Consider the following 22,442-nt stretch of genomic DNA (forward strand, 5'->3'; position numbering starts at 1 on the left):
CTTTAAACTCCCTCCCTGCAATTCCCACCCCCTTCCCAGCCCTCGTGCCTCCACTTAGCTTTCAGAGGGCCAAGGGACTGAAGTCATCCCCAACAGAGGAAAACACCACGTGAGCTCACAGGGATCTTCCTGCAGTTGCCACTTTCCCCTTCACCACCCGCAATAAGAAAACACACACACAATAATGAGCACTCAGATTATGTTTATCAGTACTAGTCCACGAGGCATTGCTCACCTTGGCTGAGTTCCTGGAGGTACATTTGAATGATCTACCAGGGACCACCACACAGTGCAAAGGTTCTGCGGACAACACACTGTTCTGTGGGTGATCAGGGAGGCGATGAGCCACCCCATAGCCTGAAAGACACTCTGCCCTATGGCCCTGCTGCTTCCTTCAGAAATGGTAAAACTCCACCTGTAGATACAAGGTGCTCATCCTAACCCCTGCTAGATAACCTGAGCATCAGTCCTAGGAGGAAAGATTATGTCAGCAACTATTAATACAGCAATACAAACCAAAAAAGAACGCTCCGTCTTCATAGCAGTCAAGAATTTTGGGAAAACGCAAAGCACCAGGCACTGATTCAATAAATGAAACATAGTTACAAACATACCTTCTACTATAGCTGCTGCTGAATCTTTGCTGTTCCTGAAGATCTTACGTCAAACAGGCACCTCCACTTCTCCCAACACATCGGCCTATGTACCTTAAACAGCTCAACAGCTGCCGACTGTTGAAGGAGGAGCAAAAAACCAACACCCAAGCAGTCCTGGAGCAGAATGAGCTCCCCGCTCAGGGGCTGGGGCTCAACTACTCTGAGCCCCACCCACCCCCTTCCCACAATCCCCTGAGAAAGGGGAGGGCGTCAATCACCCCAGGGCCCGTCCACCACCCTTATCAAATCACCTGGGCCCTCACTGGAAATGACAGCACCTGCACTCCTGTCAGGCTCTGTCAGACACTGTCGGGTTTTGTCAAGCCCTGTGGAGACCTCTTGGGGTCTGTCAGACTCTGTCAGGCTTTGGTGGGCTCTGTAGGGCTCTGTCGAGACCTGTTGGGCTCTGCTGAGCCCTGTCAAGATTTCTCAGGCTCTGTTGAGACCCCCAGGGCTCTGTCATACATATCAAGGCTCTATCAGGAACTGACAAGATTTGTCAGGCCCTAACGGGTCCTGTTGGCCTCTGTCAAGCTTTGTCAGGCTCTGTGAGGATCTGTCAAACGCTCTCGGGCTTTGTCAGGCAGTGTCGAGACCTGTCGGGCTCTGTTGGGCTTTCTGGAGCTTTGTCAGTCCCTGTCATTCCCTGTCAGGGAGCCCACCAATGGGGGTTGAAGTGTGGGTCAAGGGGGAGTAGCCCAGCAGGGAGGGTCGGGTGCTTAGAAAGGGGGTGGAGCCTGGTTGGGACACACCCCTCCAGGGAGGCACATTGGGGGGGACCGAGCTTGGGGGAGGGTGGAGTTGGCAGTGGCTCCACCCACATCTTCAGCCCCACCCTCAACCCCAAACCCCACCCCCAAATCATTCACTGGAAACAGAACAAACCACATGCTTACCGTTTCTTTACATTATTTTATTGGGTGAGAACTGGCCCCAAAACCAGGTTAAAAATCCCCCAACATGGCCCTGGGTGAGCCTAGTCAGGATGGCAGCAGCACAGTGCTGCCCTTTTCCAAGACGGCAACCATGGGTAAACAGAGTAATGAGTCCCACCACCCACCTTGGGCCCCAGCCCAAAACGGCCACACTAGGCAGGGTCCGCCCACCTCAGCCCCACCCTCCCAGCACAGGCTTGGCAGCCATAACAGCCATAGCCCCACCTACCAGCAGAGACACAGCAGCCAAGGTGTCCACGCCCATCAGGGTTGCCATCTTGTTCCCATTGGCAGGGAGGGCACAGGGCAAGGCACGGTGCAGGGCCACAGGGGCAGCCAATGGGAGCAGCTGATACAACCAGGAGCTGCCACCAGAGCACAGCCCAGAGAAACAGCCCCTGCGGCAGTGCCAGCATGGCCACCAGCCTCACCCCCCCAATCATCTCGGATGCCAAGCAGGGTGGAGCCCAGCAGCCATGCTATCCTCATTTTCTCCATTGTGCGCAGGGCCCCACACAGCATTGCAACCCAGGACATCTGGTGGGGTGAGGGGACCCAGGAATGTGGATCTATGGGCAGAATGCAGAAACTGTGGGGTGCTAAATATTAATGGGCCAGAGTGCTGGAACTATATGGTGCTGCAGAGCAGTGCTGTGGATGTATAGGGTAGACCAGATGTGTGGGGTGCTGTGGGGCACTGCTGTGGGTCTATGCGGCAGGGTGCAGGAGCTACAGTGTGCTGTGGGACAGCATTGCTGGCCTATGGGTGAGTGTGAAGCAGCTATGGTGTTTTCTGGGACAGTGCTGTTGATCTATAGGGCAGAGGAGCCATGGGGTGCTGTGGGGTTACACTGTGGGTCTATAGGGCAGAGTGAACAAGATATGGGGTGCTGTGGGACAGCACTGTGCATCTATGGGGCAGAGTGGAGACATAGGGTGCTGTGGAGCAGTGCTGTCCATTTATGGGGCAGAGTAAAATCAGCTACAGGGTGGTGTGTCTGTATAGGGCAGATTAGAGCAGCTACAAGGTGCTGTGGATCTACAGGGCAGAGTAGAGGTGCTATGGGGTGCTGTGGGTCACTATGTGGGTCACTCACCTGCAGGGGTTCAGCCTCTTCAGGGGTGTTTCACCCCACAACAGGCCCATTGACCCCATAGCCACCCTGACCCCCACAGCCACCCCATAGACCCTTGTGACCCACCCATAGTAGGCAGTGCAGGCGTGGTCAGGGGGGGAAGGGTGGTCAGGTGGACAGAGGTGTGGGGTGCTGTGGGGCAGCACTTTGCACCTATGGGGCAGAATGCAGCACCTAAAGGCTGCTATGGGGCAGCTCTCTGGGTCTAAGGGGCAGAGTAGAGTCCTATGGGGTCCTGTGAGGCAGTACTGTGGGTCTATGGGGCAGAGTCAGTATGGGGTGCTGTGAGGCACTGCTATGGATGCATGGGGCAGAGTACAGCAGCTATTAGGTGCTGTGGGGCAGTACTGGGCATCTATAGGGCAGAGTGGAAGACATGAGGTACTCTGGGGCACTGCTGTGGATGTATAGTGCAGAGTACAGGAGCTATATGGTGCTGTGGGGCAGTACTGGGCATCTATGGGGCAGAGTGCAGGAGCAATGGAGTGTTGTGGGGCAGCACTGTGGGTCTATGGGGCAGAATGGAGCAGCTGTGGGGTGTTGGGCACTTCTGTGGATCTATGGGGCAGAGCGGAGGATGTCTGGGGTGCTGTGAGGCAGTGTTGTGGGTCTATGGGGCAGTGTAGGGGCTATGGGGCATTGTGGGGCAGTACTGTGGGTCTATAGGGCAGAGTACAGGAGCTATAGGGTTCTGTAGGGCAGCACTCTGCATCCATGGGGCAGACTGAAGACATATGAGGTACTCTGTGGCACTGCTGTAGATGTATGGGGCAGAGTGGAGAAGCTATGGGGTGCTGTGGGATAGCAAGCAGGAGCTATAGGGTGCTGTGGGGCAGTGCTGTGGATCTATAGGGCACAGTGGAGGTGCTATGGGGTGCTCTGGGTCAGTGTGTGGGTCACTCACCTGCAGGGGGTTCAGTTTCTTCTGGGGTGTTTCATCCCACAACAGCCCCATTGCCCCCACAGCCCCCCTGACACCCACACCACCCCATAGACCCTTGTGATCCCCTCCGCTTCCCCACCATGGTGTGCAGTGGAGGCCCGGTCAGCCGGAGGGGGGGGGGGGGGCGCGGTCAGCCAGAGGCGGGGGGATGGGGGGGGGGGCGCGGTCAGCCGGAGCAGGAGGGGGGGCACGGTCAGCCGGAGGCGGGGAGCGGCCAGGCTGCCTTCACTGTTCTCTGAGCAGGAGCTGCAGGAGAAAAGGGAAGGAAAGGGCCGTTATTTGTGTCACAGTCCTGGCAAACAGCCTCAAAGCCCCCCGCTTCAATCTTAACTTAGTGGGCAAATTATTTGCCAAAAAATGGATCTTAAAAGCTTCTTTGACAACAAATAATCCTAAAAACAGCCCCAAAATCAAGTGAATTGAATTTGAGACCAAACAGCCTTAAAAATCTCAAAAACCCACCCAAATATGGTCCCTCACAGCTTTATATAATAAGATATATATGTAAAAATAGATTAGATAAATTACATAGTAGTTATATATATTAATATAGATATTAATATTATATAACGAATATAATTATTAATACATTATGTTATATATTATATTATGTCATATATTAAATATTAATTACATTAAGTAATATCAATGAATATTAGTTGATTAGTTCATTGTATCAGATTATATATTATATATATTTCTACTATTCATCAAATAATATCATTTATATTAGTATATTACTATATTGATTTTATATATTTAATGTTAATATATTATTTAATAAATAAATTAAATGGAAATATATTAAATTAAATTAAAGAATTTAAATGTAAATTGTATTAAATTCAAAAATAAAAATAAATTTTAAAATACAATGTAAACAATTAAGTGGGTTTAGGGAGGCGGCGACCAATCAGCACCTTCCTCTCCTCAGAGGCAGCGACCAATCAGCACCTTTCTCTCCTCGGAGACAGCCGCGCGGGGTGCAGTCAGCGGAGGCTTTCCCGCCAGACGGCACCGGCCAATCAGCGAGCGCCTCCTCGGCCCCCTCAGCGTGAGCGGAGAACGGGAGGGGGCGACAAAACGGCGGCGGGTTAAAAAAGCCGAATTTGTTCCCGCTTAAATATTAATTCAGTAAATTATCCATAAATAGATTTTAAAAGCTTTTTTGGGGGTGCAAATCAGCACCAGATCTGGGACCCCCAGCTCCGGACACGTTCAGTAAAGTGAATTCAGCCCCAAAACCCCTCAAAAAGCAACGAAATGCCCCTCCCGACTTTAAATACAATAATTTACACACTTATCTCAACAACTATTTAAATTGTTTCCACAATAAATAATTTAAACTATTAAGCGGCTTTAGGAGCCTCAGAACCGCCCAAAACGCTCAAAAAAAAAAAAAAGACGAACTCAAAATCTCAGAAAGCCCCGTTTCAATGTAATAGTTTAAATTAACAAGTGGTTAAAGGAAAAAGCCGCATTTGGACTCCCCAGATCGCCCCCCGGTCTTTAAATATTAATCCACTGTATAAATTCTTATCAATAAGTAGATTCAAAAACCTTTGAAGTCGCAAATCGGCCCCTCAAACTGTAACCGCGTTAAATAAACTTTTTAAAAGCCGATTTAGACCCAAACGGCCCCAAAACGGCTCCTCCCCCCCCGGATCCGCACTGAACGCGCTCAGCGCCCTCGGGAGTCAAACACAGCGATTTGACATTAATAAATCAACAATTACATTGTAGGAGCCTCAACCCGCCCGAGATGTTCCAAATAAAACCTCTAAACATAATAATTTCAATAAATACGGGCTCTAAAAAAACCCTGATTTGGACTCAAAATCCCAGGGAAGAGCCCCAGATCCCCCGAGGTTTAAACTTTAATTCTCCTGATACACCGTCAATAAACGGATTTTAAAGGCGCCTTTTGGCACAAATCGGCACCCAAAAAAATACCTAAAAAAACCTTTTAAAAGCCGAATTCGACCCAAACCAGCCCCGATTGCTGAGAAAATCCCCGAACCGGCTCCTCCCGCTTTAAACACGATTTAAACCGCTAAAGCGGCTGCGGGAGCCTTAATCCCCCCCACCCCCCGTCACAAACCCGCGGCTTTAGAACCCCCAGCACAGCACAGCACAGCCCGCCGCTCCCTCATGAACCCGCCGAGCCCCGGTTAACACCGCACGGTAACGACCGCCCCAGCCCGCCCGCTCACTGATTCCGGCCGCCGTTCCCGCCGCTCCCGGGGTCCCACGGCGAATGGGGGGAGGGGGGGGGGGGGGGGGCGGTGCTCAGCCAGTTCGTCAGCGCTGAGGACCCCGAGCAGCCGCCGATGCATCCACCTTTCTGGTCCTGCGAACGCTCTGCGCCGCCCTATTTATCGCCTCGTAGTCCCGCCCGGTCCTGCCCCCCGACCGCCCTCCGGCCAATGGGCGAACCGCCCGCCACAGCCGCGCTGCCCAATCAGCGCTTCCTTGCTGTGGGCGAACGTCGGCGGGAAAACGGCGACCAATCAGCGCCTTTCCTACCTCAGGTGCGCTAGCGAATCAGCGCCTGACACTGGGAGGCCGAACTTCGGCGGGAAGGTAGTGACCAATCAGTGCCTTCCTCTCCTCAGCTATACGGTGACCAATCAGCGCCTTTCTCCCATCCCCTGGGAGAACCCCGCGTGGGGATGAGCCAATGGGCGACTTCCGCGGCTGACACCGTTAGCCAATCAGCGAGCGCCTCCTCCCTCCCTCAGTATAAAATAGCGAATGTGACGAGAAAGGGGAAACAAGATGGCGGAAGAGGAGGCGTCATGACGGCAGCGATTGAGGAGGAAGGGGGGGAGTCGGGGCTGGGCAAAAAAAGCGGCTGCTCCTTGGGCAGCGGCAACGATCGGGGGATGTGGGGGGCGGAAAAGCGGCGGCTCCTCAGGCAGCGGCGATCGGGGGATGTGGGGGGCGGAAAAGCGGCGGCTCCTCAGGCAGCGGCAGCAGCGATCGGGGGATGTGGGGGGCGGGAAAGCGGCGGCTCCTCAGGCAGCGGCGATCGGGGGATGTGGGGGGCGGAAAAGCGGCGGCTCCTCAGGCAGCGGCAGCAGCGATCGGGGGATGTGGGGGGCGGGAAAGCGGCGGCTCCTCAGGCAGCGGCAGCAGCGATCGGGAGATGTGTGGGGCGGAAAAGCGGCGGCTCCTCAGGCAGCGGCGATCGGGGGATGTGGGGGGCGGAAAAGCGGCGGCTCCTCAGGCAGCGGCAGCAGCGATCGGGGGATGTGGGGGGCGGGAAAGCGGCGGCTCCTCAGGCAGCGGCAGCAGCCATCGGGGGATGTGTGGGGCGGAAAAGCGGCGGCTCCTCAGGCAGCGGCGATCGGGGGATGTGTGAGGCGGGAAAGCGGCGGCTCCTCAGGCAGCAGCAGCAGCGATGGGGGGATGTGGGGGGCGGAAAAGCGGCGGCTCCTCCGGCCGCGGCCAGGACGTGGCTTCACGGGCACCGGGGGCGCGAGACCGCGCGCTGCGGGGCTGCGGGGCGGGTGCGGAACCGGGGGCTCCGGGGGTCCCGCAGCGGCGGCCGTGGGGCGGGATGGGGCGGCTGTGGCCGTACCTGTGGGCACTTAAGTGGCTGCTGTGGGGGCTCGTGAGAGGCACGTCTGGGGCTCTTAGGGGGCAGGTACAGGGCTGCTATAGCGGTATCTGTGGGGCAGCCATAGGGTTGCTGTGGGGTTACGTAGGGGTCACGTATTGCGGGGCGGGGGGGGGGGGTGGTGGTGCAGCAGACAGTGGCCCCACCTACGGGGGTGGGGTCAATGCTGAGGGGCGGGAACTGGGAGGACACGCCCACGGGGAGGCCGCCTGGGAAAAGGGAGCAGGGGGTGGGGCCTCCGTGTGTCACGCCCCCGTAGGCGGAGCCTCTTGGGGTGGGGTCAGCATGGGACACACCCGAAGGGGGCGTGGCTTAGAAAGGGAGGGGTGGAGCTGGAGGCGGGGGTGGGCTCTGTAGAGCACGTGCTCTGAGGGGGCGTGTTTTAGCGGGGATGAGGTTGGGGGCGGGGCTTCAGTGCATCGTGCTGCTGGGGGTGGGCACGACAGAAGGGGAGGGGTCTGTAAGGGACACGCCCCTCGGGGAGGGCACAGACTGGCAGGGGCGGAGCTTGGATGGGGTGGACTTGGGGTGTGGTTTTCTCAGACCACGCCCTTGGAGGGAGAAGCCAGACTGGACAACACACTGAAACATTAAAATTAACTGTTGGTAATCAGATGGAGGTTGCTGTCTTTTTATTTTAACTCAAAGGTAATTAATACCGATGATGTTTTCACACAACCCCAAAAAAGCTGTAGTTAAATTTAGACACTCATAACACTGTTTTCTAATTTTATTTTACATCTAAATATCTTTTAATGTTCTGTTGGGAATCATTACTGCCTGGGAACTTTTTAATGCCTCCATTTATAAACAGCCACTATCTAGTGGTTCCTTTTTACTTCTCTTTGGAAATAAAAAAGTGTAACGTTTTGACTCTGTTTGGTTCTGAGCGTTGTTGCCTCCAATCTCATGGCTCTGTTGTAATTTAAATACTAAACACTCCCGATTACTTTCCAATGCTGTTTGAAATCTAAAGCTTCCTTACTTGGTTTCCTATGCAGTCATTCGTGTCTGCAGTTTATTTCATAACGGTTCCTCAAATGTAGCTACTAATGACTCCAATTTAGTTTTCTGCCTTTATCATTTAAAAGGAATTCCAAACAATGTTTTTTAAACTACGATACAGATTGGGAATAATTGCTGCCTAGTTCACCAAGTAATAGCTGAAATTAAATTTAGTTATTGATCACGCCTAAATAATTTCATTTACACTTTAACATTTTTATCATTACATTACTACCAGGCGAATTAACTAGCACACATTATTTTTTATTATAGATATAAACTAGAGATTTTTTCTCTACAGGTATTACTTCCAATTAGTGCTCCAGTATTTATATTCACTCTTTTAAATTTTACTATATAAATTTGGGATAATTACTGTCTGCAGAATTTTGAGTAACAGCTAGAGTAGATTATACGCATTATTTACTCCCAAAGACTCTTCTGGTTACTCTTAAGTTTTAATTCTAAGTGTCTTACAGTAAGTAGGTAGTTAAAATAATAAAACACAAGGACCTTGGAATTTCCAGGAAAACCCACCGTGGCGCCTCGACGTGTCCAGAGTTTGTCGGTGCCAGCTCCGCCAACAACGCGTCCGACGAGCCCCACGGTGCTGCCGAGGCTGCGGCAGCGCGAGGCAACCGACCGCAAGCGTGGGGAGGAGACTCAGCCCAGCAGGTACCGCACGTAACGTGAAACACCGGGCAGCGCACCTTCGTTTCAAGGGAGGAACACACAAAGAGCACAAAGGACGTTACTCTACCTGAGACACACACTGTCCTTAGCAGCTGCACAGCAACATTGTCTCTGTGATTTGGAGTTCTGGTGGCAAATGATGGAGCTCTGTACGTTGCACCTTGCAAACCTGCACACAGAAAGACGCTTCACCCCACAGGTGACACCAGAAACTAGGAAGCCTCCAAAAAGAATTTACAACCCCACATCCAAACCAGTTACACTCACCCCCACAACCAATCCTGCTCTACACACATCTCCTTCTCCTTCAGACACCCTTCAACAGCCAGATCCACAGTCATCTCCCAATGGGTCATTCACTGCACTAAACGCAGCAGGGCAGGGGAGAGGGGGGGGGAACTAAAGGAAATTTAAAAAAAACCCTCCCTGACTGTGTTTCTTTCAGTGGCATTTTTTGGCGTTATTTTTGTCGGGCGTTGGAGGTAGAGGTTTAGCTTCCATTACCTGCTGGGCAGTCGTCACTGCATGCCCAGGTTCACGTACCCCTTGCTTTATGCAAAGCTGCTTCCATCAGCGACCCAGGAGTCTTCAGCATCCTCCAGCGGCTGGTCCTTTCAATTCGCTCCGCCGGAGCGAACAGCTTCTGCTGTTTCCAAGCAATCGTGGGCCACCGACTGCAAAACGGATCCACTGAGGAAAGAAGCCGGATCGACAATGTTAGTGGTAGCAATATTTACATCTTTAAACGTTCTAAGGAGCCATCGAGGGAGGGATGTCGTTTTTACACAAATGGGGACGGACACTGACACACAGATACCTGGCTGCGAGCCCTGCGGGGCGAACAGCGCCTCTGCCCCCGGCCGTGCGCTGCAGTACCCGAGTTTCGCCACAGGGCGGCAGCACTGAGGCGCGCTGCGGCACGGCATTGGGGCGCCCGGGTGCAGCACCGCGCTTTGCCCACAGGACGGCAGCACTGAGACCGCCGCGGCAGCCCGGGCCGAGCGGTTGTGCCGCGTTTCGCGGGAATCCCGCAGAAAAATAAACAAAAAACAAACACAACAAAACAAAAACGCACACAGAGAGCCGCGGCACGAAAGCCACGCGTACAGGACACAGAACCCGCTGGGCCTCACCCCGAGCTCCCACCGAAGCGGCGCCCCACTCGCCACACCACCAAGCCTGCAACCGCACCTTAGCTCTGGTTTTATGCATCCCCCCCCCGCAGCGGAAAAAACCCTCCTATCTTGCATTGCTCTTTGGCATTACAATTGCACAGGTGTGAACTCATAAAAGTAAAGCAGCCATCTCACAGACACACACTCAGAACTCGACTAGGCTGGGGTTTCTCTTTGTGTTACACAAACGGACTCTCACTCCTCTAAGGAAACAAATTCATTCTTAAGCATAGCCTCTCCCTGGGGGAAAAAAATGCCCACTCCGAGCTCCCAAACACTAGGGAGCTGTGGGGAAACCAGTGAAAGCCAAAACCAACAGCAGCAACGTCAAGTGGAATTTGGCTTAAATTCTGATCATGCACTTAAAAGCCTCTCTTAGTCCTACCAATGACTGGTCATTCTTTGGAAGGACAAACTTTCTTACCTGAACATCCTAAATTGAAGACTCCACGGAACAGAACGGAGATTGAGCCACAGGACAACGGTGCCATTGATTTACACTAATGGGGAAAAAAAACCCTAGAAGTCAAACCCAAATTTACTTATTACTTCCCATCACATTTCATCCCTTACATTTCAACTGGCACCAAGGTGTTCAAAAATTAACTATGCCCATGCCACTTATCACTAAAGATTAAACTCTACATATAAATCATAAAGGCTATTTCCAGCGTGCCCATAAATTCATGCAAACAAAGAGAAGGGCAACGCTCGACCCTAAGGAGGGAAAGAGGCGGCTGTTCCTCTATGGCAGATCAAACTTCCTTCTTTTACCTGCAACACGTGGAACTGTCGCGGGACCCGTTCGCCAACGGGGTGTGCGTTCTTAACTAAAACTGGTCGCCAGCTTCTCCGCAGAGGCAGTGAATTTGCCTCTTTTTTTTTTCCACGTGGGAAAAAAAAAAAAAAAAAAACACAAAAAACACACACAAAAAAAAGACAAAGAAATGATCTCTTCCAGGCCGTTTCTCTAAACCGTCAAGTCATTATAAAATTGCACATGTCTTCTCCAAGCAGAATGAGCCTGTGATTCCATACAAAAGGAGGGCAAGGTGCAGGTCAGCTTGTCAGAGAAAGATAGGGACAGGGAGCAAGACAAGGTGACACAGAGAGGGAGAGAGAGGCAAAAGGGACAGAGAGGCAGGGCAAGGGGAAGGAGAGGCCAAAATGAGCGCTCCGCAGCCTCCCCTCCCTCGCCCCGACCCCCGTTTCCCCGTTAACTCCCGGTGCCCGCCCCGAGACACCACGGACGCGTTTGCCAGAGGCAGCTGTTCAAACGGGATTGAGTGGGTGCGCTCTGATTGGCTGCTTTTCACCCCAGAGCGCCGTTCTCCTATTGGATGCTCCTTCCCGCGCTCCGCGCCCGGGTGCCCGCCTCAGGGTCGGACCTGACTGAGGACTGCGCAATTCGGGCATGCGCAGTACTGAGGCCTCAACGCCCGCCCCTCTGGCAATCTGATTGGCTGCCTGCGCACATCAATTGCCATTCTCCCCGCCTATCAGCGCTCCGTCCCTCCAGCCCTCCCGAGCGATCTGATTGGCCCGCTCTGCATCCTCACTCGCCTTCTCGCCACCCTGCCGGGACCCCCACGCCCTTTGCCCGCGCGGCTTCCAACAGCCGCCTTTAAAAGGAAACAACAAACCGCGCTCCTTTGCTTGACACTGAGGAAAGAAGCCGGATCGACAATGTTAGTGGTAGCAATATTTACATCTTTAAACGTTCTAAGGAGCCATCGAGGGAGGGATGTCGTTTTTACACAAATGGGGACGGACACTGACACACAGATACCTGGCCGCGAGCCCTGCGGGGCGAACAGCGCCTCTGCCCCCGGCCGTGCGCTGCAGTACCCGAGTTTCGCCACAGGGCGGCAGCACTGAGGCGCGCTGCGGCACGGCATTGGGGCGGCCGGGTGCAGCACCGCGCTTTGCGCACAGGCTTTCCTTCCTTGTCCAATTTATACAATGGCCTCTGCTCACAAGATTTCATCAAGGTTGCTCTATTCACATTATCACCAGGTGGTTCCTCAATCTCTGTCCTGTGAGCTAAAATACACCCTAACGGGCTCTTTTTCAGAATACCGTTACTACGCCGTCCTCCCATTATGCGTCACACAGAATGAAACGGCTCATCTTGTAACAAATACGAGCAAATAACTATTAACACCTACAGCAGTACTCCACAGATAATACGAAAACCTACCCACGACACACCGCCCTCACAAGTTGTACTCCAAGTTTATCCCACCGTCTCCAAAACAAAACAATTCCGGTACCCAGCTCAAATCTCTCTAACACTCAGCACTGCAATTAGGACACTCTGCAACACAGATGGCTCCACAACGCTCACACTCCTTGCAAGTTAAAGCCACAGCAGCTCCTGCTGTAGTTTTTGGTGTTCAAGTGCATAGTCAGAACCAAGGCACATCCAAGAATTAAACCGAACTACGGTACTCTTCACAGCTACATACAGAGCCAGCTTTGCACCACAACGGAGCACGGGAACAACCAACACCAAAAGCTGGCCGCACAAACAACTCCACAGCAACTACTGTATACCTCTAAGGTGCTCGCAACCCCGTCCACGCTATCCTGCCGAAATTCCGTACCACGACTTACGGACAGTTCGCGAGCACGTGACCGGTCCCAAATTTCAGAAAAGAAAGACTTCTCACCAGAGGTCCTCGTCCGTCCCCGCGGCGATCCGACCGAGACGAGGAGTCTCTCCAGAGACATCCCCGGGGTGCGCCAAGAGAGTCCTCGGCTCCACGGGCCCTGCGGCCGGACAGAGCGGGTCCTCCGGCTGGCTCACCGGCTGAAACGGGGAAAGAAACAGGACGGCAGAGTCAGCAGCACTGCTAAGCCACGTTCTTTATTTCATTTGACGATGTTAGTTATAATTGTTTAGTTTCTCGCTGACAATACATCTGTTAATTATTAGTCAAATATAAACTAAGCTCTCAGCTTCTAAACAACGTGTTACTTAATCTTCCACCTCCCTCTTGTCGTGCAGAAGGATCTAAAAGGTGAAAAATATCCCCTCATCGTGCAGGCGGTCAAAAGCATTTACCTCCTGTCAACTGGTTAATGACGGGTACACCTTCTATAACTTCATCGCAGTATACGTTAACTTGGCAGCTTCTCTTCAAAAGCGAGAAGAGAGAAAAGGGACAGGGCTCTGAAAAAACAAGGCAGAGATCAAAGCAGCAGGGGGGACCGAGGAAAAGAGGCTGGAAGAGCACCAGGAACAGGGCACAGAAAGAAACAAATCGGCGCGGCGGCAGCGGCGCGGAGACGGAGGAAAAAAACCCGGCACGGTCAACGGGACAGAGAGGAACGCGACCACGGGCAGGGAGCGGGACACGGGGACACGGCGAGGAACCACGGGACGCGGAGAGATACCAAAAAGTCGGCAAAAAAGACTCTCTAACGCTGTTCTGAAAGTGTTAAACGGCGGGCAATTTCAATACAGCGCACCGCACACTCAGAGGATGGCCCCTGTATTTGAGCGTACGTGTGATTCACGCTTCTTGGTATTCTTTACATACACCTATTGCATATTCATTTGCTTCTACCGCTTAGTTAGTGCATTAAACAGAAGTTCTTTCCGTAACCCCACCCTTCGCTGGCAGTCCATCTCTGGTATGCCAGTGTCCATCAAGGGTCTCCAGGGGTCCCCGGTGCCCCTGCAGCCCGGTGCCCCCTGCCCCGGTGTCGGCTCCTCGACCTCATTTCTTGAGCACGCCCGCTGTCATTTTGTGCTGCTACTCAAGTAGCTCCTTCTCCATTTAGTGGAACGTCCCATTTTCCCAGCCTGCGAGCCAAGGACATCCCGCTTTGCCCCACCTCCAGTCCCTACAGAGCTACTTTTTCTCTGTTAGGTTTCTGTTCCGTTAGGCCTGGTCTTGTTGCCTTATGCCAAGGGCTTTCTAAAAGATTTTTGTTCCTCCTATCAATGGGAAGCAAGAGAGAGGGCAACAGGCAAAAACGATGGCAGAGCGAGAGACCGCGGGGAACACAGGGGGTTGGAGGAAGAAAGAGAGGAATGAGGAGCCCCGCGGAGAGACGGAGGACAGGAAAAAAGAAAATAAAAAGAGAGAAAAAAAAACGGGGCGGGGGGCAGCATGAAGGCTCAGAACGTGAACGAGGACGGGAACAGTGCCGTACGGAATGAAGAAAGCCGGCAACGCCGAGCACGACAAAGGCACAGAGAGAGAGACGGCGAAGGGAGGGAGGAAGGAAAGAGACAGAGCAGCACATACAGACACAGAGAGGAAACTAATGGCAGGGAAAAGAACGGGCCAGAGAAAGCGTGGGGAAAAAGGAGACGGAGGGGCAGGGAGGCACCAGGACACACAAGCCGGGGACGAGGCCCCGAGGGCCAGGGACTCACAGCGGCTCTCGCTTTCGGTGGCTGCCAGGAGGATTCTAACAGCTCAGACGCTCCCGTCTCCTCCTCTCCTCCCTTCCGCTCTCGTAACTCAGGGCGCTCGGCCGTCCTCAGCCTAGGAGAACACGGTGGGGTGTCAGGGCTCCTACGAGACGAGGCTTCGGGGACATGGAGCCTCGCTGGCTCGCTCGCCAGGCAGCCGTCCCGCTCCAGGATACGCGCACGGACCCTGCCGCGCACGTTGGCCCCCGGCCCGCCGCACGCCGCGCAGAGGGAGCCTTCGCCACCCGGAGAGAGGGGCTCGCTCTCTCGCCTGCCGCAGGAAGCGGACGTCGGGCCCACGGCCCCGCATTGCTTCAGGATCTTTCCAGATCTACAGATTTTGACATATTTACAATTACACAGGTTTAGACGGAGATATCTATCTGCACTTATTAAAAAAATACGTACACAGGTATGAGTGAATACATAGAGATGATATTTAATATCCGTTTAGATTATGTAACACACAGTCATTACAGGTAGCTCTACCTACTCACACTTTTCTCTACTTTAAATTGCTTTCTATATAATTTTTTCTCATTTTCGAGTCCTTCATTTTTCAATTTACGTATAGACAAGATATTGGTATTTTTAAAACCATCAACAGGAATTTTTTACATTCTAAAAATCCTTTATATAATAGAGTAGAAAAGGGGGTTGATATAAAAGCATTTGATATACACGTGAATGCCATCCTGCAATATATAAATACCAAGGACAGATTTCTCTGTTTGCAATTCCCACACTCGTGTTTACAGGTCGAACACGTGTTCTCCTCCCCCGGGAATTTTCAGGCACGTTGGGACTGTGACCCCCTCTTTTCAGGGGGACTCCCTTTTGACCCCCGCATCCCCCACCCGCATCGCCAGCCCCTGCTCACGCTGGGGCGCCACAAGCGACACCGTCACGCGACACGAGGGAAACGGCCCCGACAGGCAGCTCATTGTGTCATTTACTCTCATTGTGTCATTTACACGTGCACGTACCACAACCCCCCAAAAGCGGGGGGGGGCTCCCCTAGGAAAACAAAGCGGGGGCAGCGCCCCAAACAGCCGCAGCCCCCGGCCCACAGGCCGGCAGCCGCCCCCCGGCACGGGAATGCTCCTGGCCAACCTGAGAAGGGAGCTGCTGTGAGTGCCACCCAATAGCCATACCCCTCTTTTCTAGGCAGCTTGGAGAACCCTATTTGCCAGTGTTGTCCTGGGACGCTTCCCTCGTCCAATTGTTCTTATTTATACCCTGTATACAGTATTAAGATGATGGTTTTCTAGACACATTTCACATTGCTGGGTCACTCCTTCGCAAACAGTTTATAAATTCACTCTTACCTTTTCACCTAATCGTAACAGAGCGCATCAGCTCCTTGCGCTGCGAGGTACCACTGCTCTCCCGTCACCAGTGACAGCTTCTTTGGACCCTAATTCTAATTCGGCTATAAATCTCCTATTAATTTCTTATCCTCTTTGTTGCGGTTTCCTGATGTTGGCTGGAGGAGACAGCCACCTGGGATCAGAGATGTGGCTTTTGTATCGGTCTCTGTCCTTTCGGTGGCTGGTTTTACACTGGCATCTGCTAACTTATTTCCAGTTTCCTGATCAGTGTTTCCCTTCTGAGGCCCTTTGCAACGTACGATGGCAACTTTTCCAGCAACAGCACAGCTTCCAACAACTGGAGTATCATGTTTAATCTGTTTAAAAAGCATGCAATTGAAGAAGTGAACGTATGCTTGCCTGTTTGAGTGAGCGTTCCTTAAACAGCTTCTCTACGTATGTCGCCGGATATCTTTGCTGCAGGTTTCGCTGCATCGTTCATCCGTTCGAGCAGAAGCTGACCGTTTCAACTGCAGTCATCATCATAGCCGTCACTTGGATTCTGGCCATCGCAATCACGCGTCCTTCTGCCGTCATGCTGCACGTACAAGAGGAGAAACATTTCAGGGTGATCCTCGGCTACGGCAACGAAACCCGCCCCGTATACTGGTGCCGAGAGGACTGGCCTGACCCAGGAATGAGAAAGATCTACACAACAGTTCTCTTTGCGAACATCTATCTGGCTCCCCTGTCGCTCACTGTTATCATGTACGCCAGGATAAGCATTGCTCTCTTCAACACTGCGATGCCCACGGTGGGAAAGCACAGCCAGGAGCGATGGCACAGCACGTCAAAGAAGAAACAAAGAGTAATCAAAATGCTCATTATTGTGGTTTTGCTTTTCACCCTCTCCTGGCTTCCCTTGTGGACTCTGATGATGCTTTCTGACTATGTCAACCTTTCAGATGTCCAGTTGCACTTCTTTCACATTTATATCTATCCCTTTGCTCACCGGCTGGCCTTTTTCAATAGCAGCGTCAACCCCATCATCTCTGGTTTCTTTAACGAAAACTCTCACCGGGGCTTTCAGGCCGCCTTTCAACTTCAGCTCTGCTCCCGGGAGGTGGCTCACAGGGACACCTGTTCTCAGCAAGGCCACAGCAATGTCATTTTGTCAGCTGGCAACCCCCAGACACCCCAGGATCAAGCTTCTCAAAACGCTAAGGAAAAAGGGAAGACAGTTAGGAAAGGAAATTGGGTGAATGACCAGCAAGATTTGACAATAGAGGCTCTAGAAGAGACCTGCAATGACGGGATTAAGTGAAACATGCTATGCACCACCAAAACGATGTAAGCCTAGCAGAGTTGGTTTGTTGTGTTGTGAAACTCACGCTCTGTCAGCCCCTTGACAGTGTTTCTTTTTTGAAGGAGATACACAACTTGCCCAGTATCTGAATGTGTGATGTGAGCAGAAAGCCAAATTCATCCTCCTGTGTTAGCAGCTTGAAGAAGGTGCAACCGCCCTGCAGTCAGTGATGACCCACTCTGCTCCCGAACTGGGCTGGAGCAGAGACGTGGCTAAAACGGGCGAGCGTAGGGAGAAGACTCAGCCCAGCAGGTACCACACGGAACGTGAAACTCCGGGCAGCGCACCTTCGTTTCAAGGGAGGAACACACACACAGAGCACAAAGGACGTTACTCTACCTGAGACACACACTGTCCTTAGCAGCTGCACAGCAACGTTGTCTCTGTGATTTGGAGTTCTGGTGGCAAATGATGGAGCTCTGTACGTTGCACCTTTCAAACCTGCACACAGAAAGACGCTTCACCCCACAGGTGACACCAGAAACTAGGAAGCCTCCAAAAAGAATTTACAACCCCACATCCAAACCAGTTACACTCACCCCCACAACCAATCCTGCTCTACACACATCTCCTTCTCCTTCAGACACCCTTCAACAGCCAGATCCAAACCACGGGACGCGGAGAGATACCAAAAAGTTGGCAAAAAAGACTCTCTAACGCTGTTCTGAAAGTGTTAAACGGCGGGCAATTTCAATACAGCGCACCGCACGCTCAGAGGATGGCCCCTGTATTTGAGCGTACGTGTGATTCACGCTTCTTGGTATTCTTTACATACACCTATTGCATATTCATTTGCTTCTACCGCTTAGTTAGTGCATTAAACAGAAGTTCTTTCCGTAACCCCACCCTTCGCTGGCAGTCCATCTCTGGTATGCCAGTGTCCATCAAGGGTCTCCAGGGGTCCCCGGTGCCCCTGCAGCCCGGTGCCCCCTGCCCCGGTGTCGGCTCCTCGACCTCATTGCTTGAGCACGCCCGCTGTCATTTTGTGCTGCTACTCAAGTAGCTACTTCTCCATTTAGTGGAACTTCCCATTTTCCCAGCCTGCGAGCCAAGGACATCCCGCTTTGCCCCACCTCCAGTCCCTACAGAGCTAGTGTTTCTCTGTTAGGTTTCTGTTCCGTTAGGCCTGGTCTTGCTGCCTTATGCCAAGGGCTTTCTACAAGATTTTTGTTCCTCCTATCAACGGGAAGCAAGAGAGAGGGCAACAGGCAAAAACGATGGCAGAGCGAGAGACCGCGGGGAACACAGGGGGTTGGAGGAAGAAAGAGAGGAATGAGGAGCCCCGCGGAGAGACGGAGGACAGGAAAAAAGAAAATAAAAAGAGAGAAAAAAAAACGGGGCGGGGGGCAGCATGAAGGCTCAGAACGTGAACGAGGACGGGAACAGTGCCGTACGGAATGAAGAAAGCCGGCAACGCCGAGCACGACAAAGGCACAGAGAGAGAGACGGCGAAGGGAGGGAGGAAGGAAAGAGACAGAGCAGCACATACAGACACAGAGAGGAAACTAATGGCAGGGAAAAGAACGGGCCAGAGAAAGCGTGGGGAAAAAGGAGACGGAGGGGCAGGGAGGCACCAGGACACACAAGCCGGGGACGAGGCCCCGAGGGCCAGGGACTCACAGCGGCTCTCGCTTTCGGTGGCTGCCAGGAGGCTTCTAACAGCTCAGACGCTCCCGTCTCCTTCTCTCCTCCCTTCCTCTCCGGTAACTCGGGGCGCTCGGCCGTCCTCAGCCTAGGAGAACACGGTGGGGTGTCAGGGCTCCTACGAGACGAGGCTTCGGGGACACAGAGCCTCGCTGGCTCGCTCGCCAGGCAGCCGTCCCGCTCCAGGATACGCGCACGGACCCTGCCGCGCACGTTGGCCCCCGGCCCGCCGCACGCCACGCAGAGGGAGCCTTCGCCACCTGGAGAGAGGGGCTCGCTCTCTCGCCCGCCGCAGGAAGCGGACGTTGGGCCGACGGCCCCGCATTTCTTCCTCTTTACCTCTCCCCAACCTCTCCGGCTCCAGCAGCAGCAGCCCCCGTCCACGCACGGGACGTGTTCCCCTGTCCCTTCTCCCGCCACGCTGCCAGACGAGCCTCGCCAGCCCGAGGCGGGCGCAGCCAACGGCATCGCCCGGGCTGGGAGTGAACAGCCATATCCTCAGCGTGGCCTCTGGGAGAGGGAGAAAAGAAGCAGTGGCCGTTAGCACCATAGCTCATGCCTGCCCCAGTCTGCTCCTTCCGCAGGGGCCACCAGAGAGGTGCCGAGGGCCGGCTTGCCGCCTTCACGACGGGGCTTGAGAGTGGCCCAGGAACACGGGACGGGTTCGCAGGAGCTGCCGGAGCTGGGGGCGGCTGCACGGGGCGAGCGGGACCGCAGGAGGAGGCTCGGGGGGAGCTCTGGCGAGCTGGGGGCGCACCCGGCATCTGCCCCCCACCGGCTGTCGCCTCCTGCTCCTCTGCCGCACGCTGGGGACGGAGGACGGCACCGCGTCTCCCACCCGGGCGCTGCTCCCCAGGTTCCATTCCCCGCCTGGGCTGGCGGGTCTGCTGAGCATCGGGCGTTCACAGCTCCCCCTCAGAAACACAGAAATTCCAAATTAGAGTTCAGCCTCTGAAAAAAATAGAGCAGGAGAAAGTAGAGGAATTAGTCAGAAGAAGGGACAGGAGAGCAGCTGAGCTAACGGAGGATTCGAGGGAAACGGGCCACCCCAAAACACAAGGCATCCTCAAAAAACCAGAGCAACTGGAGCAACGCCAGACAGCATTAAGACAAACTGACACCGTTTAGGACACGCTCAGCATAAAAGCAAACACATCCACCGGTGCAGGAAAGCATCTCGCCCCTTCCCCACAGCACCGCCACAGGACACAGCCCTGTGAGGCCACGGGATGGGCTCGTACTGAAACGGAGAAATAAGCTTGACAGCAGAGTCAATTACACCGTTAAGCAGGCAATGTTTCTTTCATCTGCACGGGGGAGCTCTGGGGGTTGTCCTCTGTAAGTGCTCCCACGACTGGATGCTCTTGCATTGCTTATAATCACACAGTTGCTACATATTAATTACAATTGTTTTAAATTTTAAACATACAATATATCTAGCAGTGCTTGGAACGAGTCCCCAGCCCCACGCTCCTCCTCGCCCCTACCCCGGCTCACCGCAAACGCTCCTCCAAGCCCAAAGGGCCCAAAAGGAGCCTGCAAAACAAGGAGGAAACGCTGAACCGAGTCACCACGCGACACTGGGCTCCTCAACTCCCACCGCCGCCTCACCTTCTCGGCTGCTGCTGGTCGGCGTGCGGCTTCGCTCCTCCGAGCTCGTCTGCGGCACCTGCAAAAACAAAGGCACCCGCTCGGACGCTGCCCGGAAGCACAGCCTGCCCGCGGACGGGCCCGCCTCCCCCTCCCTTACCTGGGCCGCTCGCCCGCCTGCCCGCCCTTGCTTTGGACTGCCACGCTGTTGACCACAAAGAGGTTCAGCTCCCACCTCTAAAACACAAAGGACGCTCATACCTGCACCGGCAACACGGGACCTGAAACGAGCTGCTGCTTCGGCCAGCACTCATTGCTCACCTTGCCCGAGGAGCTGCGCTGCGGCTACCCAGCTTTCCTCTTTACTTCACACCTATAAAATAGACAAACGACCAAACTTACATAGATACACACGGCACGTCTTCCCTCTGACACCACGCACCGACCCACCTGCTTACGGCACTCCACTCGGCTCTTCCATCGCTCTTTCGTGCCAAGTTGTCCCTCTGCATCTGAAATCAAGTTATTCAACAAGTCACCCAGGAGCTCATCTACAGCTTGACCATTCCACAGGTCTGCTTTCTATTCAGGAATCGCATCAGAAGCTCTAATTGAGTCCCTAAACCAATGGGGAAGGGACTGTCCCCGCCACTGCCCACGGCTACTCCATCCCAGATGACTGCACAACCTTTGCCTACACAATTTAACACGTCCACAGATTAACCGTGGACTCCTAGAGCTCAGTGCACCCACCCCAGATTCCAAACCTCCGGGCAGAGCAGCTCCGAGCCAAACGTGCACATGTGCAGACAGACGCTCCACAGCAGGTTATAGACAACACAACGGCAACGGCACCAAAAAACGCTCCACAACGACAAAGACACCAAAAGCAGACACGGCACTGAACAAAAACATACAGGGAGGCAGTGGTGAGGCGAGAAGCCTCTACTACAACCCCACAATAAAACGGAGCCGATCATCTCGGCCCCTTATGAGACGGCGGCACTGGCGCAAACACACAGGGACAGCGCAAACCCAAGACGCTGCTGCAAGAACTAGTAACTTCTTCCCAGCATCCTGAAGTGCCAGTCCCTGAGACTGGATGGGTAGAGAGCAGAGCTGCTGTTGCAGCCCAGAACTACACCATAAAACACAACTGACCAGAAGTGTCTAAAATACAAGGACTATCCACGCATTTGGCTGCCGATACAAAAAAAAAGCACCCGATTGGCGCTACGCCAATCGGCACCGGCATTCCAGACCTCGGGATGCCACTTGAAATGCCTTTTGTGCCCCTGGAGCACAACGAGACCCCAGGATCATCTGGCAGGCGCAAGGCAGGCTTCCCGAACCAGATGACAACAGACACAGGCTGGAGCTGCCCTGCCCCACACAAGCTGGCATCAGTTCCCTGGACCCCTTACCCTCCCAAAGGGGTCTGTTCCTGGACTGCCCTTTTCCGTCTGAGAAGTTTAAACCCACCCTGCAGTTCCCAGCCCCTTCCCAGCCCTCGTGCCTCCACTTAGCTTTTAGAGGGCCAAGGGACCGAATCCATCTTCGATAAAGGAAAACACCACGTGTGCTAACAGGGATCTTCCTGCAGTTGTCACTTTCTCCATCATCACCTACAGTAAGGAAAGCAAGGACACACACACTATTGAGCATCCAAATAATATTTATCAGTAGTAGCCTACGAGTAATCGCTCACCTTGGCTGAGTTCTGGGAGGTACATTTGAATCATCTACCAGGGGCCACCGCACACCACAAAGGTTCTGGAGACAAGACGCTCTTCCAGGAGAAGAGATTATATTAACAACTATTAATACAGCAATACAAACCAAAAAACAACACTCCATCTTCATCATAGTCAGGAATTTTGGGAAAATGCAAAGCACCTGGAAATGAATCAACAAATGAAACATAATGACAAACAACTT

At 53.4% G+C, this 22,442-nt stretch overlaps 1 protein-coding gene and 1 long non-coding RNA gene across 2 annotated transcripts; both read right to left on the minus strand.

The window, feature by feature from the left end:
- Positions 1-1,557: 1,557 nt before the first annotated feature.
- On the minus strand, positions 1,558-5,999 carry LOC136108000 (uncharacterized). The gene is made up of 3 exons (XR_010652351.2): positions 5,884-5,999; positions 4,591-4,718; positions 1,558-3,916 (listed from the first exon to the last, which is right to left on the minus strand). It is a non-coding gene; the product is annotated as an uncharacterized lncRNA (long non-coding RNA).
- A 2,541-nt stretch (positions 6,000-8,540) lies between these two features.
- LOC136107622 (uncharacterized) lies at positions 8,541-20,858 on the minus strand. Its single transcript, XM_071814695.1, has 8 exons — positions 20,826-20,858; positions 20,665-20,741; positions 20,526-20,583; positions 13,233-13,340; positions 12,838-12,977; positions 10,590-10,665; positions 9,534-9,680; positions 8,541-9,159 (listed from the first exon to the last, which is right to left on the minus strand). The coding sequence occupies exons 6-8, from the start codon at positions 10,654-10,656 to the stop codon at positions 8,771-8,773; spliced, it is 603 nt and encodes a 200-aa protein (XP_071670796.1). The 5' UTR covers positions 10,657-10,665; positions 12,838-12,977; positions 13,233-13,340; positions 20,526-20,583; positions 20,665-20,741; positions 20,826-20,858; the 3' UTR covers positions 8,541-8,770.
- Between the last annotated feature and the right edge of the window lie 1,584 nt (positions 20,859-22,442).

The sequence above is a fragment of the Patagioenas fasciata genome, chromosome 14 (assembly GCF_037038585.1).
Source record: "Patagioenas fasciata isolate bPatFas1 chromosome 14, bPatFas1.hap1, whole genome shotgun sequence".
In the NCBI taxonomy this organism is placed as follows: domain Eukaryota; kingdom Metazoa; phylum Chordata; class Aves; order Columbiformes; family Columbidae; genus Patagioenas; species Patagioenas fasciata.

Bases quoted from the DNA above. Each gene is read 5' to 3' on its own strand.
- LOC136107622 (XM_071814695.1), bottom strand. From the start codon at position 10,656: ATGGCACCGTTGTCCTGTGGCTCAATCTCCGTTCTGTTCCGTGGAGTC. The intron at 9,681-10,589 runs GTAAGAAAGTTT...TTCTTTCCTCAG, and splicing joins CTTCAATTTAGGATGTTCAG to TGGATCCGTTTTGCAGTCGG. The intron at 9,160-9,533 runs GTACGTGAACCT...TTCTGTGTGCAG, and splicing joins AGCTTTGCATAAAGCAAGGG to GTTTGCAAGGTGCAACGTAC.